This window comes from Diabrotica virgifera, chromosome 3 (assembly GCF_917563875.1).
Source record: "Diabrotica virgifera virgifera chromosome 3, PGI_DIABVI_V3a".
Taxonomy (NCBI): Eukaryota; Metazoa; Arthropoda; class Insecta; order Coleoptera; family Chrysomelidae; genus Diabrotica; species Diabrotica virgifera.
In genome coordinates this window covers 275,682,815-275,700,137 of record NC_065445.1, presented here as the reverse complement: position 1 = coordinate 275,700,137, position 17,323 = coordinate 275,682,815, and the positions used below count along the sequence as shown (strand labels likewise).

Sequence of the window (17,323 nt, the reverse complement as noted above, 5' to 3'; positions counted from 1 at the left end):
ACCTGCTCCATCTGTAGCAACATATTTTGATGACACTTACAGTGTCGTCACGTACGAGATAAATTTTGAGAAAAAATTGTTTCAAACTTTCAAACATGTTTTAAATCTGACCTATAATATATCCCAACGAGGGAGACCTTCTTACCCACTTAGCTGACATTCAGAATATTGGACTATCTGCTTTTGCTATTTTCTTGCTTTTATCTAGCTGAGGATCTTGGAATGGCACGAGAGATGGTACAGGAACTAGTTACGGCTACAAACAATGTGAGTAGGTTTAACTATAAACATCTCGAAAACAAAAATAATGACAAATTTGTACCCAACCAGAACATCAGTATTGGTGGGCAAGAAATAGAATTCGTAGATAAATATAAACACCTAAGCCATGAAATAATGATTGGTGGGGATAATCAGACCCATGAAGTAAAGAGAAGAATCGGTTTTGGGTGAGCAGAATATGGAAAACTGAGTGAAACTTTTAAAAGTGAGCTGCCCATATGCCTGAAGAGAAAAGTATTTGATCAATACGTCCTCCCCGTTTAAATATACCTATACTAAATTTAAAATCAAGATGCAGTAGAAATAAACAAACCAAGAGACGTTAAATGCTACTAGGAGCACTTCCGAATCATAATTTACAATGTATAAACTTTGGAAATCATGATTTGGGATTTATAATGTATATACATTGTCAATTATGATTCGGAAGTGCTCCTAGTAGCATTTAACGTGTCTTGGTTTGTTTATTTCTAATGCATCTTGATTGTAAATTTAGTATAGTTTCTTCGATCTTAAGAGTTATAAATAATTTGCTGTATGTACCTGCTTACCTTAATACTTCCTCATTAGCTACATATGCAGTCCAGGGCGTTTTGAACATTTGACGCGAAAACCAAATTTTAAAAGATCGCAAGCGATTAAGCACATTGATTTGGAACGTCCACGTTTCCACGCCATACAATAATATAGACCAGATATAGCAGTCCACAGAAGAGAATAAGAGAAGCAATAATAAAGACAACGAAAGGGATAAAGACAAAAAAAATACCAAAAAAAAGAAAGGACGATCGGGGATGAAAGTAAAATATATAAGGACTCACGCGAATGAGAAAAAAGATTGTTTTTTAACTATTTAGAATGGGAAATAAGCCACAATATTATTAAAAATGATTTTTATTAACGTTTCGACGCCCAAATCGGGTGCCGTTGTCAAAATACAAAATACTATTAATATAAACAAAAATGTTGTTGCTTAGTAAAAAAATTCTTCTAATAATTTATTTAATTTGACTCATTTATATCGGCAATTCAGATACATATGATACAGTTTAAAGTAGAAGACTTTAAAATGATATTGCCAATATTTATGAGTTGCGTTCCTGGGACGACTTTACTGAAAGATAGTTCATTCGATTACATGAAATCAACCCCAACTCAAGAATATCCGTCACAAAAAAATCATAGCATGTGATCTGTCTTTAAAAAGAAAACCACATGCAATGGTGACATTAAAATTCTCGCGTTAGAGATCTCATAGTAAATCACGAGGGAAAACCAGGAAAAACCTCGTGATACTATCCCGACATCGTAAGTATTTGGACTTACATTTAATTTACTCTCAAAATTTATAAACTCAGAATTTTATAAACAAAATTTTGGTCTAGCAATGGGCTCCTCTTTATCTCCATTATTGGCTAATATATTTATGGCGGATTTCGAAAAACTGTTTACAGTTACAGAAAAAACTTCGAAAATTCTAACGAAACTGAATTTGTAAAAGTAATAATTTACCTAGCAATGCAGATTACTTCTGATCAAATCCTTTTACAAGAATTAGGGGAGTGCAATTAGAACGAAAACATGCATTGTTTCGGAAAAATTCAAACAAGCTTATATTTATTTTTCTAAAACTTTTTAACTTTTTTGTTAGTTTATATACATGTCAAAGTAAAAAGTTCTACTCGCAGATTTGGCCGCTAATTGTTTATTAATTGTTTAAACAATAACAATTGTTTTGTATAAATAATTTTAAAAATACCGTTAAATTCATCATTTTACTTTGATCAAATATGTTTCTATTTTGTTTTTGATTATGCTGAATCCGAATATGGCAATGCAATTTGAAAATTCTTATACAGTGTGTCTGCGTAGCTAGGAACCACCTGGAAAACTTTTTTATTATAAATTTTACGAAAAAAAGATATTCTTAATAAAATGCTCTAGATAGTCAAAAATCTAAAACTCAACCATCAGATATCAAATTTTATTAATTTTATATGAGTTATGTCAAAAATATGAATTTCGTTAGAGTCAAGTACCTTTATATTCCAGAATATCAAAAAATGCTATTATGAAAACCTGTTTGAAATTAGAAACTATGTCGAAATATACAATTACATCATTCTAATCGAAAAAAAATTCAATTCAATTTCTCAAATTACGGATACTTATCATTTTATTACAATTATGATAACTATTTTATTATCACTTTTACGAAAAAAAGTAATTCTTCATAAAATACTCTCCCTGGTCTAATATCTAAGATACAAACATCAGATGTCAAACTTTTTCAATTTTATACGAGGTATGTAAAAAATATTAATTTTTCTTAAAAGTGCCTTTATTATTCACAATATTTTAATTAGGAGGATGTAATTGAATATTAAAACATAGTTTTTAATTCCAAACAACTTTTCTTAATAACAATTTTCGATATTGTGAAAAAAGGTACTTTACTCTTGAGTGAAATTCATATTTTTTGACATACCTCGTATAATATTAATTAAATTTGATATTTGATGATTGCATCTTAGATTATATATGATGCAGAGTATTTTATCAAGAATAACTTTTTTTTGAAAATCTGATAATAAAAAAGTTATCAATAGGTTCCAAGTTACGCAGACATACTGTATAAGAGCTAAAAAAAATTTTTTGCTGAACATTTATTATTGTTGGAGCTTATTAGTAAATGTGTTTTAGGTAAGTTTTACAGAAAAAAGTTTTGATCACTTTGTAACAACATTTTTTTAGCTGATTATTTTCGGATTTTGTATTACATTTTTGTTATCTTTCTTAATCTTCTTAAAAAGTAATAGTTTATTTCATTTCTAAAGTAAAATAATTTAGTGCATGTTAAAGGTTATATCCTAAGCTTTAAAAAAGCACTTATAAAACTGTAATAGATCTATTCAAACTTAAGTAATATCGTCTTAAAATGGTGGTAATTCTATAAAACTACGAAGATTTCAAAAATTACATTTTTTGAGACGTCATATTATTTGAATTCAATTTTTGGAGATTTTTTTTGAATGAAACATCATTTAATAAAATGCTTGAAAAGTAAGTTGTGCAAAATTCAGAGTTTTATAAGAAAAATTGTATTAGTTACACATTTTTAAATTATTTTTAAACAAAATTCATGTAAGGCTCATTTTCCGCCCACACCTTACTTATGCCCATACATTTTATTTCTTTCTATTATAACCATAAGATAGCTTAATTATTCTTCTTTCATGTTCAATTTGTAAAATTTCATTTGATCCAATAGTTAAAGAATTACATTAAAATAACTCAACCGTGCACTTCGCCATACGCTAGTTTACAGTGCGCCAATGTTTGTGAGAAGGGTGACTTTAGCGTTATAAATAAAAAATTATAGAAGATACAGATTTAATTTTCGAAAATTCTTTATATAAGGATTTTTTTGTAAAATTTTCTGAATCTTGCAATGGTCAAGTCAGTTTTTTTCTAAAATTTATATTTTCGGAGTTATTTAAAAAAACATCTAATTTCGCAGTTAATTTGTTTAATAAAAAATGAAGCACCCACTTCTCGAGTAGAACTTTTTGGTTTGATTTTTTCCGAAGTGAAAATCTATATGCACTCCCCTAAATCATATATACCTAACGAAGAAAAAGATACTCAATGTCTGCTTAAAAAATTCTTAATAGATCAATCGGGACCTGTCCTGAAGACGTAGGACTGGAAAATACTCCATTGTTGGAAATCTAGTCAGATGAGGTCTTAGACAAATTAAACTTCAGGTTGTTCTTTGGATTTGGTCAGATCATTATCAGACCGAAGGATGCTAGGAGAAATATTCCTCTGGCCCGTGAAAATTGACGGTTCAATTTCAATGTGGCATCTTACTTCTTTTGTCTGACCAGGATCTTCTGTAATCCATATTCCAAGGTATTTGTACGAAGATATTTCCTCAATTTCTGTATTATCTAGTACTAGATTAGTTTGATGTTTTGTGCTTTTGTAAATACCATGAACTTGGTTTTCTGTAAATTTATTTTTAGTCTATAATCATTGCAATGCAGTGTTGCCAATCGGCGGATAATTATCCGATTTGCGTACCTTTTTGAGAGTTGTCGTATCTTCTTCGTATCTTTAAATCAATCGGATATTTGCGGATATTTTTCAGTGTATCTGACATCGACTAAAACTTGCTCATCATTCCCAACATCAACAACACATTAATTTTGTTTGGTTCCACCCAAATTTTTATAAATATGGATGAACGTTAGTGACATCCGATACTTTTCATGTTTTGACAAAAGGGACATGTCTGTGCCGATTCTTTTGTTTAGAATTTAAATGCACAAGTGCATCCACTTAAGGCATACTAATCCAATTCAAATTTCAAAAACCGTCTGCCGTCCGATGATGTTATTTATTTGTTTTTAGTTTTTAGTCTTTAAAATTATGAAAGCTAATGCACGCACGATTTAGTTTTATTTTCATTTTATGTATAATATATTCATTCGACGTATCTTGCTGAGATTGCTAAATCCTTATTGGTTAATTGATGTTTATTAAGAATAAAATTGTAAAATAAAACAATTAATAATTTAATAAATATTAAATAATTTAATTTCTATTCGATAGATAATTAAGAATAATATCACCTGTCTTACAGGTTATATATTTGTCTACACTTTAACCACAGATGTACACAGAATATATAACATTACTCAGAATAAGGTAGTCATTTGTAGAATACCAAATGTAAAGTTCAAAAGATTTTTCAGATTTCTCGGACATGAGATGTAGTTAAATCGGTTCTTTTTTGTAAAGTTCTGTCAAATCTAATATCTTAAACAAAACCATTTCATCAAAACATGTTATACCTAATTATATTTATGATTTTTTTGAGGAATGTAATGGTACTATGCAGAAAAGAACTTTCCGGAACAGAAACGTCACTTTTCTGCACACTACTGTCAGTTATTCTGTAAGAATAGTATATTGTGCAACAAGTGCAGAAAGGTACTAATTTCTCACGAGTTTGAAAAGTTGCGGTACGAGCGCAAGCGAGTGCCGCAATTCAAACGAGTGAGAAATTACCTTTCTGCACGTGTTTCACACTATACTTTTTCTACAAGCACAGTTTTTCCTAAAAATAAAAATCACAATTTCCAAACGACGATTAATTTTAATAGGTACCTATGTGATAAATTTTAAACTGTATTTAAATAATACCTACTAATCAATTTAAATTCCTCATACCTAAATAAATTGCACAGAAATCAGTTAAAAAATTAATGCACTGCCTTAATTTGTTTAAATTTAAACAATTATTACACATTATTGACATTATTTTATTTATGCAGTCACGGATTTACACAAAACCTACTTCATTCGACGTCTCTTGCACAGGTTGCTAAATCCTTATTGGTTATTTGATAATTATAAAATGTTTAATAAGAATAAAATTGTAAAATAAAACAGTTGTAACATCCATAATTTAGTTTCTATGCTATAGTTAAATATAATAATTGTCTTATAGGTTATATATTTGTCTAAAGTTTAACCTCGGATGTAAACAGAATATAACGTTACTCAGAATGCGGTAGTCCACGGATGTAAACAGAATATAACGTTACTCAGAATGAGGTAGTCAACTGTGCAGAAAAGAATTTTGCGGCACAGAAACGTCACTTTGCGGCACAGAAACGTCACTTTTCTGCACACTAATGTCAAATATCTTATACTGTGAGAAAATATCAAGTTTGCTAACATAAAACCGTGCAGAAAAGTGCACTTTGAATAGTGGTTGTAGAAAAAATATTAAGTTTGTTTTAACATAAAATTGTGCAGAAAAATGCATTTGGAATAGTGGTTGTAGAAAAATCTACTTATTTGAAACTAGTAATATCTAGATATCTACTAATTAACTCAAAAATCCTTCAAATTTTTTGCCTATAAAAATTATTTAGTCGGGCATTAACGTTGAACGCACGACTGGTATTATGGATAATAACTTTGATACCTTAATAACTACAAGACTGTCAAATACATTTCTATTGTTTTAGTTGTAATAAATCTTTAGTTGTTAAAAGAGCGTAGGCGCGAAATTTCGGACCAATAATCTTTAAACGTATTCATTTTTTTCGAATCCTGAGAAAACTAATAAATATTTTTGAAAAATTTGAACGCAGAATGAAAGATTACATTATTACCGAGGGCTGAAAGTCCCTTAGAATAAACAAAATGTTTCTTTTAAATGAGATATTTGAAATTAAAAATCACACTCAATATTCTCTTTTCCTTTTACCCCTGTAACATATTAGAATAAAAATTATAGAAGTCTTCAGGGACTTTCGGCCCTCAGTAATAATGTAATCTTTCATTCTGCGTTTAAATTTTTAAACAATACTTATTAGCTTTCTCAGGACTCGAAAAAAATAATGCATTTTAACAGCATTGACCAGAAAATTTGCGACTATGCTATTAATGTAGCTGTAGTTTATTTTGTATTGATTGATTTATTATTTATTTGTCCAGTACCTAGTTTTAGATATAGTATAAGAGCTGTGAGACATTTTTGAATAGGTATTTTAGGCAACCTGAAAATTTTTCAGGTGACTCTTCTATGATAACCTAATACAAAAATGCCGGTCTGGCTGGAGGGTAGCGGTTATTTTCCCCAAAAATCCCCCCCAAAGTTAAAAAAGGGTAAAAATTGTTATAACAAAAAATATCATTGATATGACTCGAAAGTAAATTTAAATATTCAAATATACAGAAAATAAACAGGCCAGGCAATTTGAGGGCGATTTTAACTCTGCAAGATACTTGCATGGACGCCCCAGGATTATTTTCAGGGGGTGCATCTGAACTTCAGAAGATTCCATCTGAATATGTACATACTATTAACGAGCATAAAATATACAACTATACATGCATAGCTATGTACATTCCTTCCGGACAGGGAGGTGCAATTGTTATTTTGACAGGGTATTTTTTAATTTTAAAAATAAATATTCTACAAAAGACAGTTTTTTTTGGGGAAATTTTCCAATTGCCATGTGATCAAACAAATTACGCGTGCATATAAATGAAAACCGCTATAAGTAAGCAGCAGTGTGAGAAAGAGCGTATACCGATAGCTATTTGCGTCCTCTGCTGTAGTTGAGTGAGTCCGTTCGCTCGAGAAAATCACGTGACCTGGCGATATCCATGTTGTGCCTCGAAACGTTAAGAAAGATGAAAAATGCAAAAGAAATCCTCAACACTATGAAGGAAAGAAAAATGAGCTAAAATAAATATTCATTCTCTTGTCCTTCGTCAGACTCCCCTCGAGACTCAGATTCTTCTACCTGATCAGTAAATAGTTGTAATATGTATTTAGAATTAATGAAAAATTACCAATGCTTAATACTTTCCTATTATAACCAATCACATCACGTTTTTTATTTCTTATTGTAGGTATGACCAAAGTAGCTCATGTTTCTTTCCTTCATAGTGTTGAGTATTTCTTTTGCATTTTCATGTTTATTAATGTTTCCGTGTTTGTTACGTGTGTCCATGATATATTTAACATTATTCGATAACTCCACATCTCAACAACGGCAAGTCTTTCTTCAGATGCGCCCGTGATTGTCCAGGCTTCGACTCCGTATAAAAGGATGGAGAATACGTAGCAACTCAACTAGTTAATCACTTATTATTTTTAATTAATTCTAAATACATATTACACCTATTTACAGATCACGTAGAAGAGGAATCTGAGTCTCGAGGGGAGTCTGACGAGGAAGAAGAGAATGAATATTTAAGCTCAGATGAGGAGTTTGAAGAAGAAGTACAAGATTCGGACACAGAATTAATTTAGTTCATAGTTTTATACTTTTCTACCTATATATTTATAATATCTAATAAATTTGTCTTTTTCTATCATATTTGCAAAATCTATTGTATAGTACGTATTATTTTTCTTTAATTAAAAAAAAGTTACTTAAAAAACTATAATATATTATAATAAATACTCTAACATTTCGAGGAACAACAACATGGATATCGCTAGGTCACGTGATTTTTCTGGAGCGAACGGACTCGCTCAGCTACAACAGAGGACGCAAACAGCTATCGGTATACGCTCTTTCTCACACTGCTGCTTACCTATAGCGCTTTTCATTTATAGGCAAGCGTAATTTGTTTGATCACCTGGCAGTTGGAAAATTTCACCAAAAAAAAACTGTCTTTTTTAGAATGTTTATTTTTAATATTAAAAAATACCCTGTCAAAATAACAATTGCACTTCCCTGTCCGGAAGGAATGTACATAGTTATGCATGTATAGTTGTTTATTTTATACTAGTTAATAGTATGTACAGATTCAGATGAAATCTTCTGAAGTTCAGATGCATCCCCTGAATATAATCCTGGGGCGCCCATGCAAGTATCTTGCAGAGTTAAAATCGCCCTCAAATCGCCTGGCCTGTTTATTTTCTTTATATTTGAATATTTAAATTTACTTTAAAGTCACGTCAATGATATTTTTTGTAATATCAATTTTTACCCTTTTGTTTAACTTTGGGGGGGATTTTTGGGGAAAATAACCGCTACCCTCCAGCCAGATCGGCATTTTTGTATTAGGCTATCATGGAAGAGTCACCTGAAAAATTTTCAGGTTGCCTAAAATACCTACTCAAAAATGTCTCACAGCTCTTGGACCAATAGTTATTACGTTTTAATAAAATAATATTTAAAAGTGTTTTTTTTTACTTAAATAATTACAATAAATTAATATAACAATCCAAATAATGAAATATTTAGATTTATTTATTTATTTAGAATTTAACACTTACGATAATATCTACAAAATACGAATAATATAATAATAGTAAGTAAATAGTATATATTTACGAGATTTTCATCTATAAACGAAAATTTTTAAACTGTGAAATAGAGAATCCAGTAGATTAAAGGGCCGGTTGTTCGAACGCTAATCAGAAATGGAATCAACTGATCATTATCAAATATTTAATTACTGTCAATGTCAACGTTGATTGGGTTGCTGAAAACATAATTGATTACAATTATGAGATTAATTGATTAATTAATCAATTATGTTAATAATTGTTACGTTACTTGATAATTAATAATTAATTAATCAATCAATTATGTTAATTATCATAATGATAATTGATTACAATCAACTGATTGGCGTACGAACAACGGATTTTGTTATTTGATGGTTGTTAAGGGGACTAAAAGAATAACATTGGCAACATTGATTTTAATAACAGAATAATTTTTGACCTAGCGTACCTTTTCGTGACAAATCGGATATTTTTCGAGCGATCATCGGATAATCTAGAGAAAGAGAAATGCGATTGGCAACACTGTTGCAATGTATAATGTATCTATATTTAGTCGTTAAGCAAAGTGTTGTAGTTCTTCTAGCGTTCGGCAAACACTAATTCTGAGATGGCTTCACTGTATAAATTTTACAACGGTGGTAAAATACACCCTTGGCGCACCCCACGGCGAATCTGGGTATCCTCAGTCAGTTTATGTTCAATTTTCACTTTCGCTGTTTGATTCCAAGAGAGGTTACATAATTCTAATGTCTCTACTGTCTACGTTTTTATTTAACAAAATTTCTTTAAGACAGTTAAGCTGTATTCTGTCAAATGCCTTCTCAAAATCAATGAAACAGGCATATACTTTTTTACTATTTATTCATATCTAGTATCTAGGCATCTCTGCACACTGTAAACAGTGTATCCCGTGTTCCCTATTTAAAATCCAGGTCAAGTGATCACTCACATTTCCCTCTCGATGTCTAATCATTCCAGCGTCTTAATTTAGTGTAATTTAACATATCTAAAGCTTTACGTTTTGGCAATTAAACGATAACGAACTCAAGAAATTTGCTTTTAACGATCAATAAAGAATAAATAAGGAAATGAATCACGAATGTCAAGCAATGGTCAAGTGACCATAGGCGCGGCAAACGAGGCGGTTTATTGAACAGGAAAAAACAATGCTGCACAAACTGAACGCAAACTATTACATATCATTCGTTAATTGACTATGGTTCTCATTAAGTTCATTATTTGATTTATGTTTTGCATACGAGGAAGTTGTATTAAAGAAACTGTTGATCGAGTATCGAGTAAATACTACAATTTACTGTGTTCCGATTGATGATAAAACATAATAATTCCGTTATTCAAGAATTCAATTAAATGAAAGTTAAAGTTTTCTAACGAAAAAAATATTTAAAACTTTTTAAAATAATATCAAATTGAAAACTTATTGGACCATTTTACTGGTAACACCTCCACGGCTTCTAAAAATTGCAAGCCAGATGGATGCTGAAGCGAATAAGACAAGAGGGAATTCTAAAATTTGCAATTCACAACCCCGTCTATTCAGCGTGGTAAATTCCAACGGAAAATGGACCTAGTTAAATACTCAATAGGAGTAATACTAATATAAAATAAAAATGTATAACCATTTTTATTCAGTTGCATGCGAAGCCAATCTTCTTCTTAAGGTGCCTATCCGTTCCGGATGCTGGCGATCAGCATGGCTATCCTAACTTTGCTTGCTGCTATTCTGAATAGTCCGGTTGTCGATGTATTAAACCACTTTCTCAGGTTTTGAAGCCAAGATATTCTTCTTCTCCCTGGTCTTCTCTTTCCAAATACCTTGCCTTGAAAAATGAGTTGCAACAAGCCATATCTCTGTTCATTCCTCATGACATGGCCAAGATATTCTAGTTTGCGCTCTTTGATTTTGTTAATAATCTCGCATTCCTTGCCTATTCTACGTAGAACCTCAACATTAGTCACACGATCCACCCACGAAATTCTCAAAATGCGCCTGTAACACCACATCTCGAATGCCTCGAGTTTTCTTAAAGAAGCCTCGGAAAGTGTCCAGGCCTCTACTCCGTATAATAACGTAGAAAATATATAGCATCTGATGATAGAGTAGCGAAGCCAATACTAATAATAAAAATGGTATACATTTTTATTTTCTATTAGTATTACTCCTATTGAGTAAATAGGTTCATTTTCCGTTGGAATTTACCACGCTGAACAGACGGGGTTGTGAATTGCAAATTTTAGAATTCCCTCTTGTCTTCTTCTTCTGTTACCAGGAAAATGGTCCAATAATTTTTCAATTTGATATTATTTTAAATATTTTATTAGGTTTAAAACTTTGACTTTTATTTAGCAGATGCCGCTAGGCACCTACTACAATCACGTCAGTTGCAAAATTAGGTTAATCCGTTGTTTTTTGATGAACTGTAGCTTCTCCGCAATTGCTGTTCCCTTGATAAATCGAATAAAGTCCAAAAACCTAGATTTTCTACAAAACATTTTAGACCATACCTAATCATTTAATTTTGTTATTTTCTTCGTCTTTTATATCGATAGAGGTACCTACTCATACGAGGGATATGCCATAACTACATAGAATAGTATAAGAAATGCAAGTTTTTTCGACTAAAACCTTTTTTTTTAACTAAGAACTAACTTTGTAACTTCATTCATGATTATCATTTATTGCCAAACTTGAGAAAATGATTTTTGTTAAAAACGGGCATTCCTTGTGTTAATCCATGTAGTATCCCTAGTATGAGCCTCTATTAAACCATTAGCTGTCTGATATTTTGACTAGCGTTTAATTGTGTCATTTGTTTTGTCTTTTATATTTTTTTTGTACTCCACTTCAGCTGAAAGCATTGAGTTATTGATATTTTTGAAAGATTTCAATATTGTTTTATTTTATTTTTTATTAGTTTTTTTTTGTGTAATCCACCCAGGATTGATTTGTAGAACTGACTAAATAACTAAAACTCATTTATTGTGTTCTTTAATGTAGTTGTATATCCCTCGTAGTGCCTCTATTAACTTATTGGCTGTCCAAAGTGTCCAATACTTCGAAAAACGTTGATTTTGATATTTATTTCGCTTTTTTTACTTTTTTATAATGTACTTCAGCTCAAAATAGTGAAGTATTGATAATTTTGGAAGATTTCAATAATTTTTTATTTTATAATTTTTTTTCATGTTTTTATAGGTAATATTTAATTTTGTTATTTACTTCGTCTTTTATACTTTTCTTATACTCTACTTCAACTCAAAATATTGGTATTAATTTTTTAACAATTTTAATTGTTTTTTTCATTTTTTTATAAGTAACTTTTAATTTTGATATTTACTTCGTCTTTTACGAAAAGTTCAATATTTTTTTTTTCATCTTTTTATAGGTTACCTTTTATAGTTAATATTTAATTTTGTGATTTTCTTCGTCTCTTATACTTTTTGTTGTAGTCTACTTCAGCTCAAAATATTAAAGTATTAATACTTTTGAAAAAAATAATTTTTTTCATTTAATTTTTTGTTTTTTTGTTTGCTTATATTTTTATGTATTTTAAGGGTAAAGGGGTAGAAACAAAACACAGATATAATATCACCAAGACATGTTTATTCTGTCGGCCTCAACAAGCTCCCAATTTACAAAAATACAATTGTTTACGACCCAGACCGGCGACCCCCCCAAAGCATTTTCCGCTCTGGGCAAATCTCCAGTCCGAATCCATCACAAAAACAATCGCCGAAAACAATATTAACAATAGAAATAAAAATAAATACAAATAAATAACAGTTAATGGAGCCATAATAATAGTTTGTGGGAAAATTTGGAAGAGGAAATTTCCATCAAATAGTCGTCCAAAAATAAATTAGGAATATATTATAAATAGAGATATAATTTACTATTTTGTACCTAAATATTCTAAATTTTACTTCTCACTTTTTCTAACTGCTTTTAATTCATTTATTTATAAGAAAATTATAATTCACAGCAATTTTTTATTAAAAACAAAACAATTTGAAAAATTGTAATACAGGGTCGTCCAAAAGTAAAAATTAGTAGAGATCAATACATCAAGTAACTCACCCTGTATTATAAGTTAATTTAACTTGCAATAAAGCAGTTCGAAAGGTGAGAGAATATATTTTTTAAATAAAAAACAAAAAAAAATAAAAAAATTTATCTATAGGAGATCTTTCTTCCAAACATGTTTTTTTTTAGATCGTATGACTCCAATAATTGTCTAAATACTATCCAGAATAGGCTAAAATCGGTTGGGAACAGAATTGCACGTCCTCTCTATTCGGCATAAAGGGAGACAAACATGGGAGGCGCAACACAGACAGGTGAGTCGGACCGACATCATATTTACACAAAAAAAATGATCGGGCCTTAGTACGATGGGATGCATCGCATACCCCCCTCAGTCTCACGATTCTCCCTTGAACGCCTTAATATACTAATCTTAAAATGGTATGAAACAGTGGTGATACAAACAGGCGGATGATGAGATGATTCCATGATAATGATTATGAGTCTCTTTACAAACTGAGATACGCAAAACACAAACTTATATTCATAAATATAGAGTACAACGGATACAGTCCACTATGTTGCCAAAGGCGTTCAAAAAATTTGCTCAAAAAATAAATTAATTAAAACATTTCGAAGTTTTAGATCCCAAGAACTAAACACTTCTAACTGGATCCGAGTTCTGGTAAACAACCCAAATTCGGGATTTCCAAAACTTGCAAAACAAACGAACGATAAACTAGAAGACTAGGGGAAATCTAAAATTGCATTCTACTACCCGTCTATTCGTCTAGGTAAAAATGCCAACGAATCTTCTGTGCCTGTACTCAGATAGCAGTAAAAGTAATAGGAAATAAATTTCAATGAATTCATTTTCTATTTTACTCCCATCTGAGTACAGGGAACCAAGATTCGTTGGAATTTTTACCTAGATGAATAGACAGGTAGTGGAATGCAATTTTAGATTTCCCCTCATCTTCTTCTAATTCATCGTTCGTATGCTTTACAAGTTTTAGAAAACACGAATTTGAGTTGTTTACAATAACTTGATTCCAGTACAAGTCTTTAGTTCTTCGGATCTAAAACTTCGAACTGTTTTAAGTAGACGTCGATGTAAGCGAAATATTGGTAGATAGTTTGCTGGTCACCTCCAAAACGAATTGAAATATAAGCTGTCTACTATTTTCAGTCAAAAAATTCAAAATTTCAAAAGTTTGGTTCTAAAACTATGTTCTTGTGATATTTGTACGTTATCTACTAAATTTAATGGTAATTAATCACAATTTTAATTGAAAATGTGTTTATTTTGAAGTTAAAATCAAAAATAAACATAATATTTTCGACTAAAATTTCGTGTAGTCCTCCAGATATTTAAAAACAAAGCTAAAAAATGATGAAAATAGTTCGTAAACACCGAGGCAACAGGGCAAGACGTTTCCGAAAGACCTCTCATAAACCTACAAATCAATGTATCACATATATTAATTAAACAATAATAATTAAATCTATAGTAGGATTGATTCGGGTGCTGATGCCAGTTTCATCGATCTTTTTGTTTGTCATTTACATGGAACTATGTATTTAAATTAGTGATTGATTGTTTGAAACCTTAACTAGACAGAGAGTCAGAAAGAGGGCGCTAGTGTGGTTTCTTGGTCCGCTATGTACAAAAGGTCGCGCCCTCTCTCGACACATGGCGGAAGTTACTTTACATGAGAATCTGGGACGTCACCAATGGGGCTTTTCCCTACTACTACTACAACATAACATGAGGGGCACACATCAACATACAGATATATAAATCAGCGACGGGAAAAAGTATCCGATTTACGACGAATTTTCACTGTGAAAGACGAAGAATATCGAAGTTGTGCAACGTTGCCAAACTTTACAAAATTTATTTAAATCTTACAATTTTCCCTAAGAACATTTCACAAAATCGATATTTTCACTTTCGTTCGTTTGGTAATTGGATCATTTTTCCCGTGGCTTTGTAGACAGAGATAGTAGGGCTGAATATACAGTAATTATAAATTATTTGGTTTTTTGTAACACGATCAAAAGTGGCACCTTAATGTCCTCTGTCGCAAAAAGTCTCTCAGGGCATGTGCACTCCACTTTGTACTAATCTCACGAAGCGGTTTAAAAACAAACCGCCACGGCTGTCTTACACTTCTAGAGTCACCACCTTCATCGGCCTCGGTGAAGGGGAGGGTGACTTTTTGGACAAATTTAGAGGCTGCTGTGAGTCTGCTATATCAACTTGCAGCTCTACCATTTTGGGTATCGTCGTTAGTAACGATGAGTGCGGACTGGCGGGAGATCTAGACTGTGGAGGAGCTGGTGAAGTCGAGTGTGGCGACTGCTGCGGATGCAGGTACAGCCGGCTGTAATCTTGGTGCTGCGGGGGAGGTGTGTGGCTGTTGTGCATCTGACTTTGGCGCGCAGTAGTTGTTATCACACTGGTAGCCCACGCAGGCTGCAGCAACGACCCATTCGATGTCTTGTAAGGACAGGCTGTGGGTGCTGCTGTTACCATAGGTGAAGCAGATTCACCACCTCTCATTATGAAGTTGTGAATAACTTCGGTTCTTTTCATTTGCTCCGCTGTCATCCTGGGACCTTCCATAAGCGACCTGGCCAACATGGAGTGTGAACTGGACAACGTAGATTGAGGAGCAGCCGTGAGCTGCATTTGTAGTTGAGATTGCACTGGTTGCGGGGACATGATGACAACTGGTTCTGCTTCTGCCGAATCTTTGTTCCTTAAGGCTCTGAATTTTTTGTGTGGTTTGTAGGCCTCATCCATGAGAGAATTGGTGTCATACAAGGGGGGTGCTTGTAAGACACGTTTGAGAACAGGCATGTCCTCGACTATATGGTGATCATCGACGGATGATCGAGGGCTGGAACAGACTGAAGTGGGTTTTTCGATTTTTTCAGTGCCTGATTCAATGCCAGAGTCGCTAGGGGAATCAAGCTTTCTGAATCTGGGGTGAGGATTATGTGATGGCCTTGAAACTGGGGTTATTGTAATTCCGTTGTGGATTAAATGTGATGTGGCTGCTAGTTCATCATCACCAGAAGAGGTTGAGCCAGAGTTGGCTCGATGTCTGTGCGGACAAACGCCACCTGCCAGAGTAGCGGCTAGTAAGGGTGCGTTTGTTACATTTGAGCTGATATGGTGACTACTTGGATGAGGATATTCATGGATTGATGTCATTTCTGAAGAGCACATCGATTCTGTGCTGGATACGGAGCCAAGAGGAGACTTAGCATCATCCATAGTTACATCAGATGAAGATGACCACGAAGAGGCTGCAGGGCTTTTGCTGTTGCTTTCTTCTTCCATATGGCCGTTCCACGTATGATGATGGAACTGTTGCTGTTGTATGATCTGATGTTGTTCGGTCATTTTGAAGGCAAGTAGTTTCTCCGAATGAAGAGTATTTAACGTACGGAGATCAGGAATCTTCTTCATCAATTCATCCATGATATGGGGTTGTCCGAGATGGTTTTGCGAAACGACCATTTGTAGAGATGCTTTTAGTTTGTTGTGCATCTTTTCGATCAACTCGGTGTTTCTTAGACCGGGACGATCAGCAGCAATCACGACCACGGAACAAAAAAGTCCAATCTCCGCGTCGGATAATCTTAAAAAGTTCATTCTTTCCGCGAAATCAAACATACTGTCCATCAAGAACCGAGCATTAGAACTATTGTGAACTGAGTCACGTTTTAGCACTTGTCCATTTAAACACACCATACTGGCGGTTTGAGAGTCAAACATACACGCGAGGCGCACTAACAACACTTCAAAAACTCCAGCTTTCAGCAAAGTAACTTGATCATCTTGAGCCAGTAAGGTGAATCCAGGTATGCGCTTGGCGAACTCCACCACACCACGGATTGCTGGGGAGAATCTCTTGGAGAAGTCCTGCAGTAATTCTTGTTGACCCGATAAAGGTTGTGGGTTGGGGTTCAAAGGACATGCCTGCAACAAAAAAAAAATATATTTAGTATCGTAATGCTACGAAAACAATTACAATATTTTCATGTTATCTGCCAAAGTTAAAAATAGAATGACCTTTGAGCTACTCAGGAGAAGGTCAAGAAAATAGCGATCGATTTCAAGGTCTGTCACGTACACATTTTTAGCGGAA

At 32.7% G+C, this 17,323-nt stretch overlaps 1 protein-coding gene across 7 annotated transcripts in view; it reads right to left on the bottom strand.

Annotated features, from left to right (window-relative positions):
- Positions 1 to 12,720: 12,720 nt before the first annotated feature.
- The window catches only part of LOC114326211 (ecdysone-inducible protein E75), a 442,877-nt gene continuing 438,274 nt past the window's right edge, over positions 12,721 to 17,323 (bottom strand). For all 7 annotated transcript variants that reach the window (XM_028274495.2, XM_028274502.2, XM_028274496.2 and 4 more), the window contains one exon: positions 12,721 to 17,154. In XM_028274495.2, the coding sequence (XP_028130296.1) occupies positions 15,328 to 17,154 (1,827 nt within the window). In that variant the 3' untranslated portion in view covers positions 12,721 to 15,327. The remainder of the gene's footprint in view (positions 17,155 to 17,323) is intronic.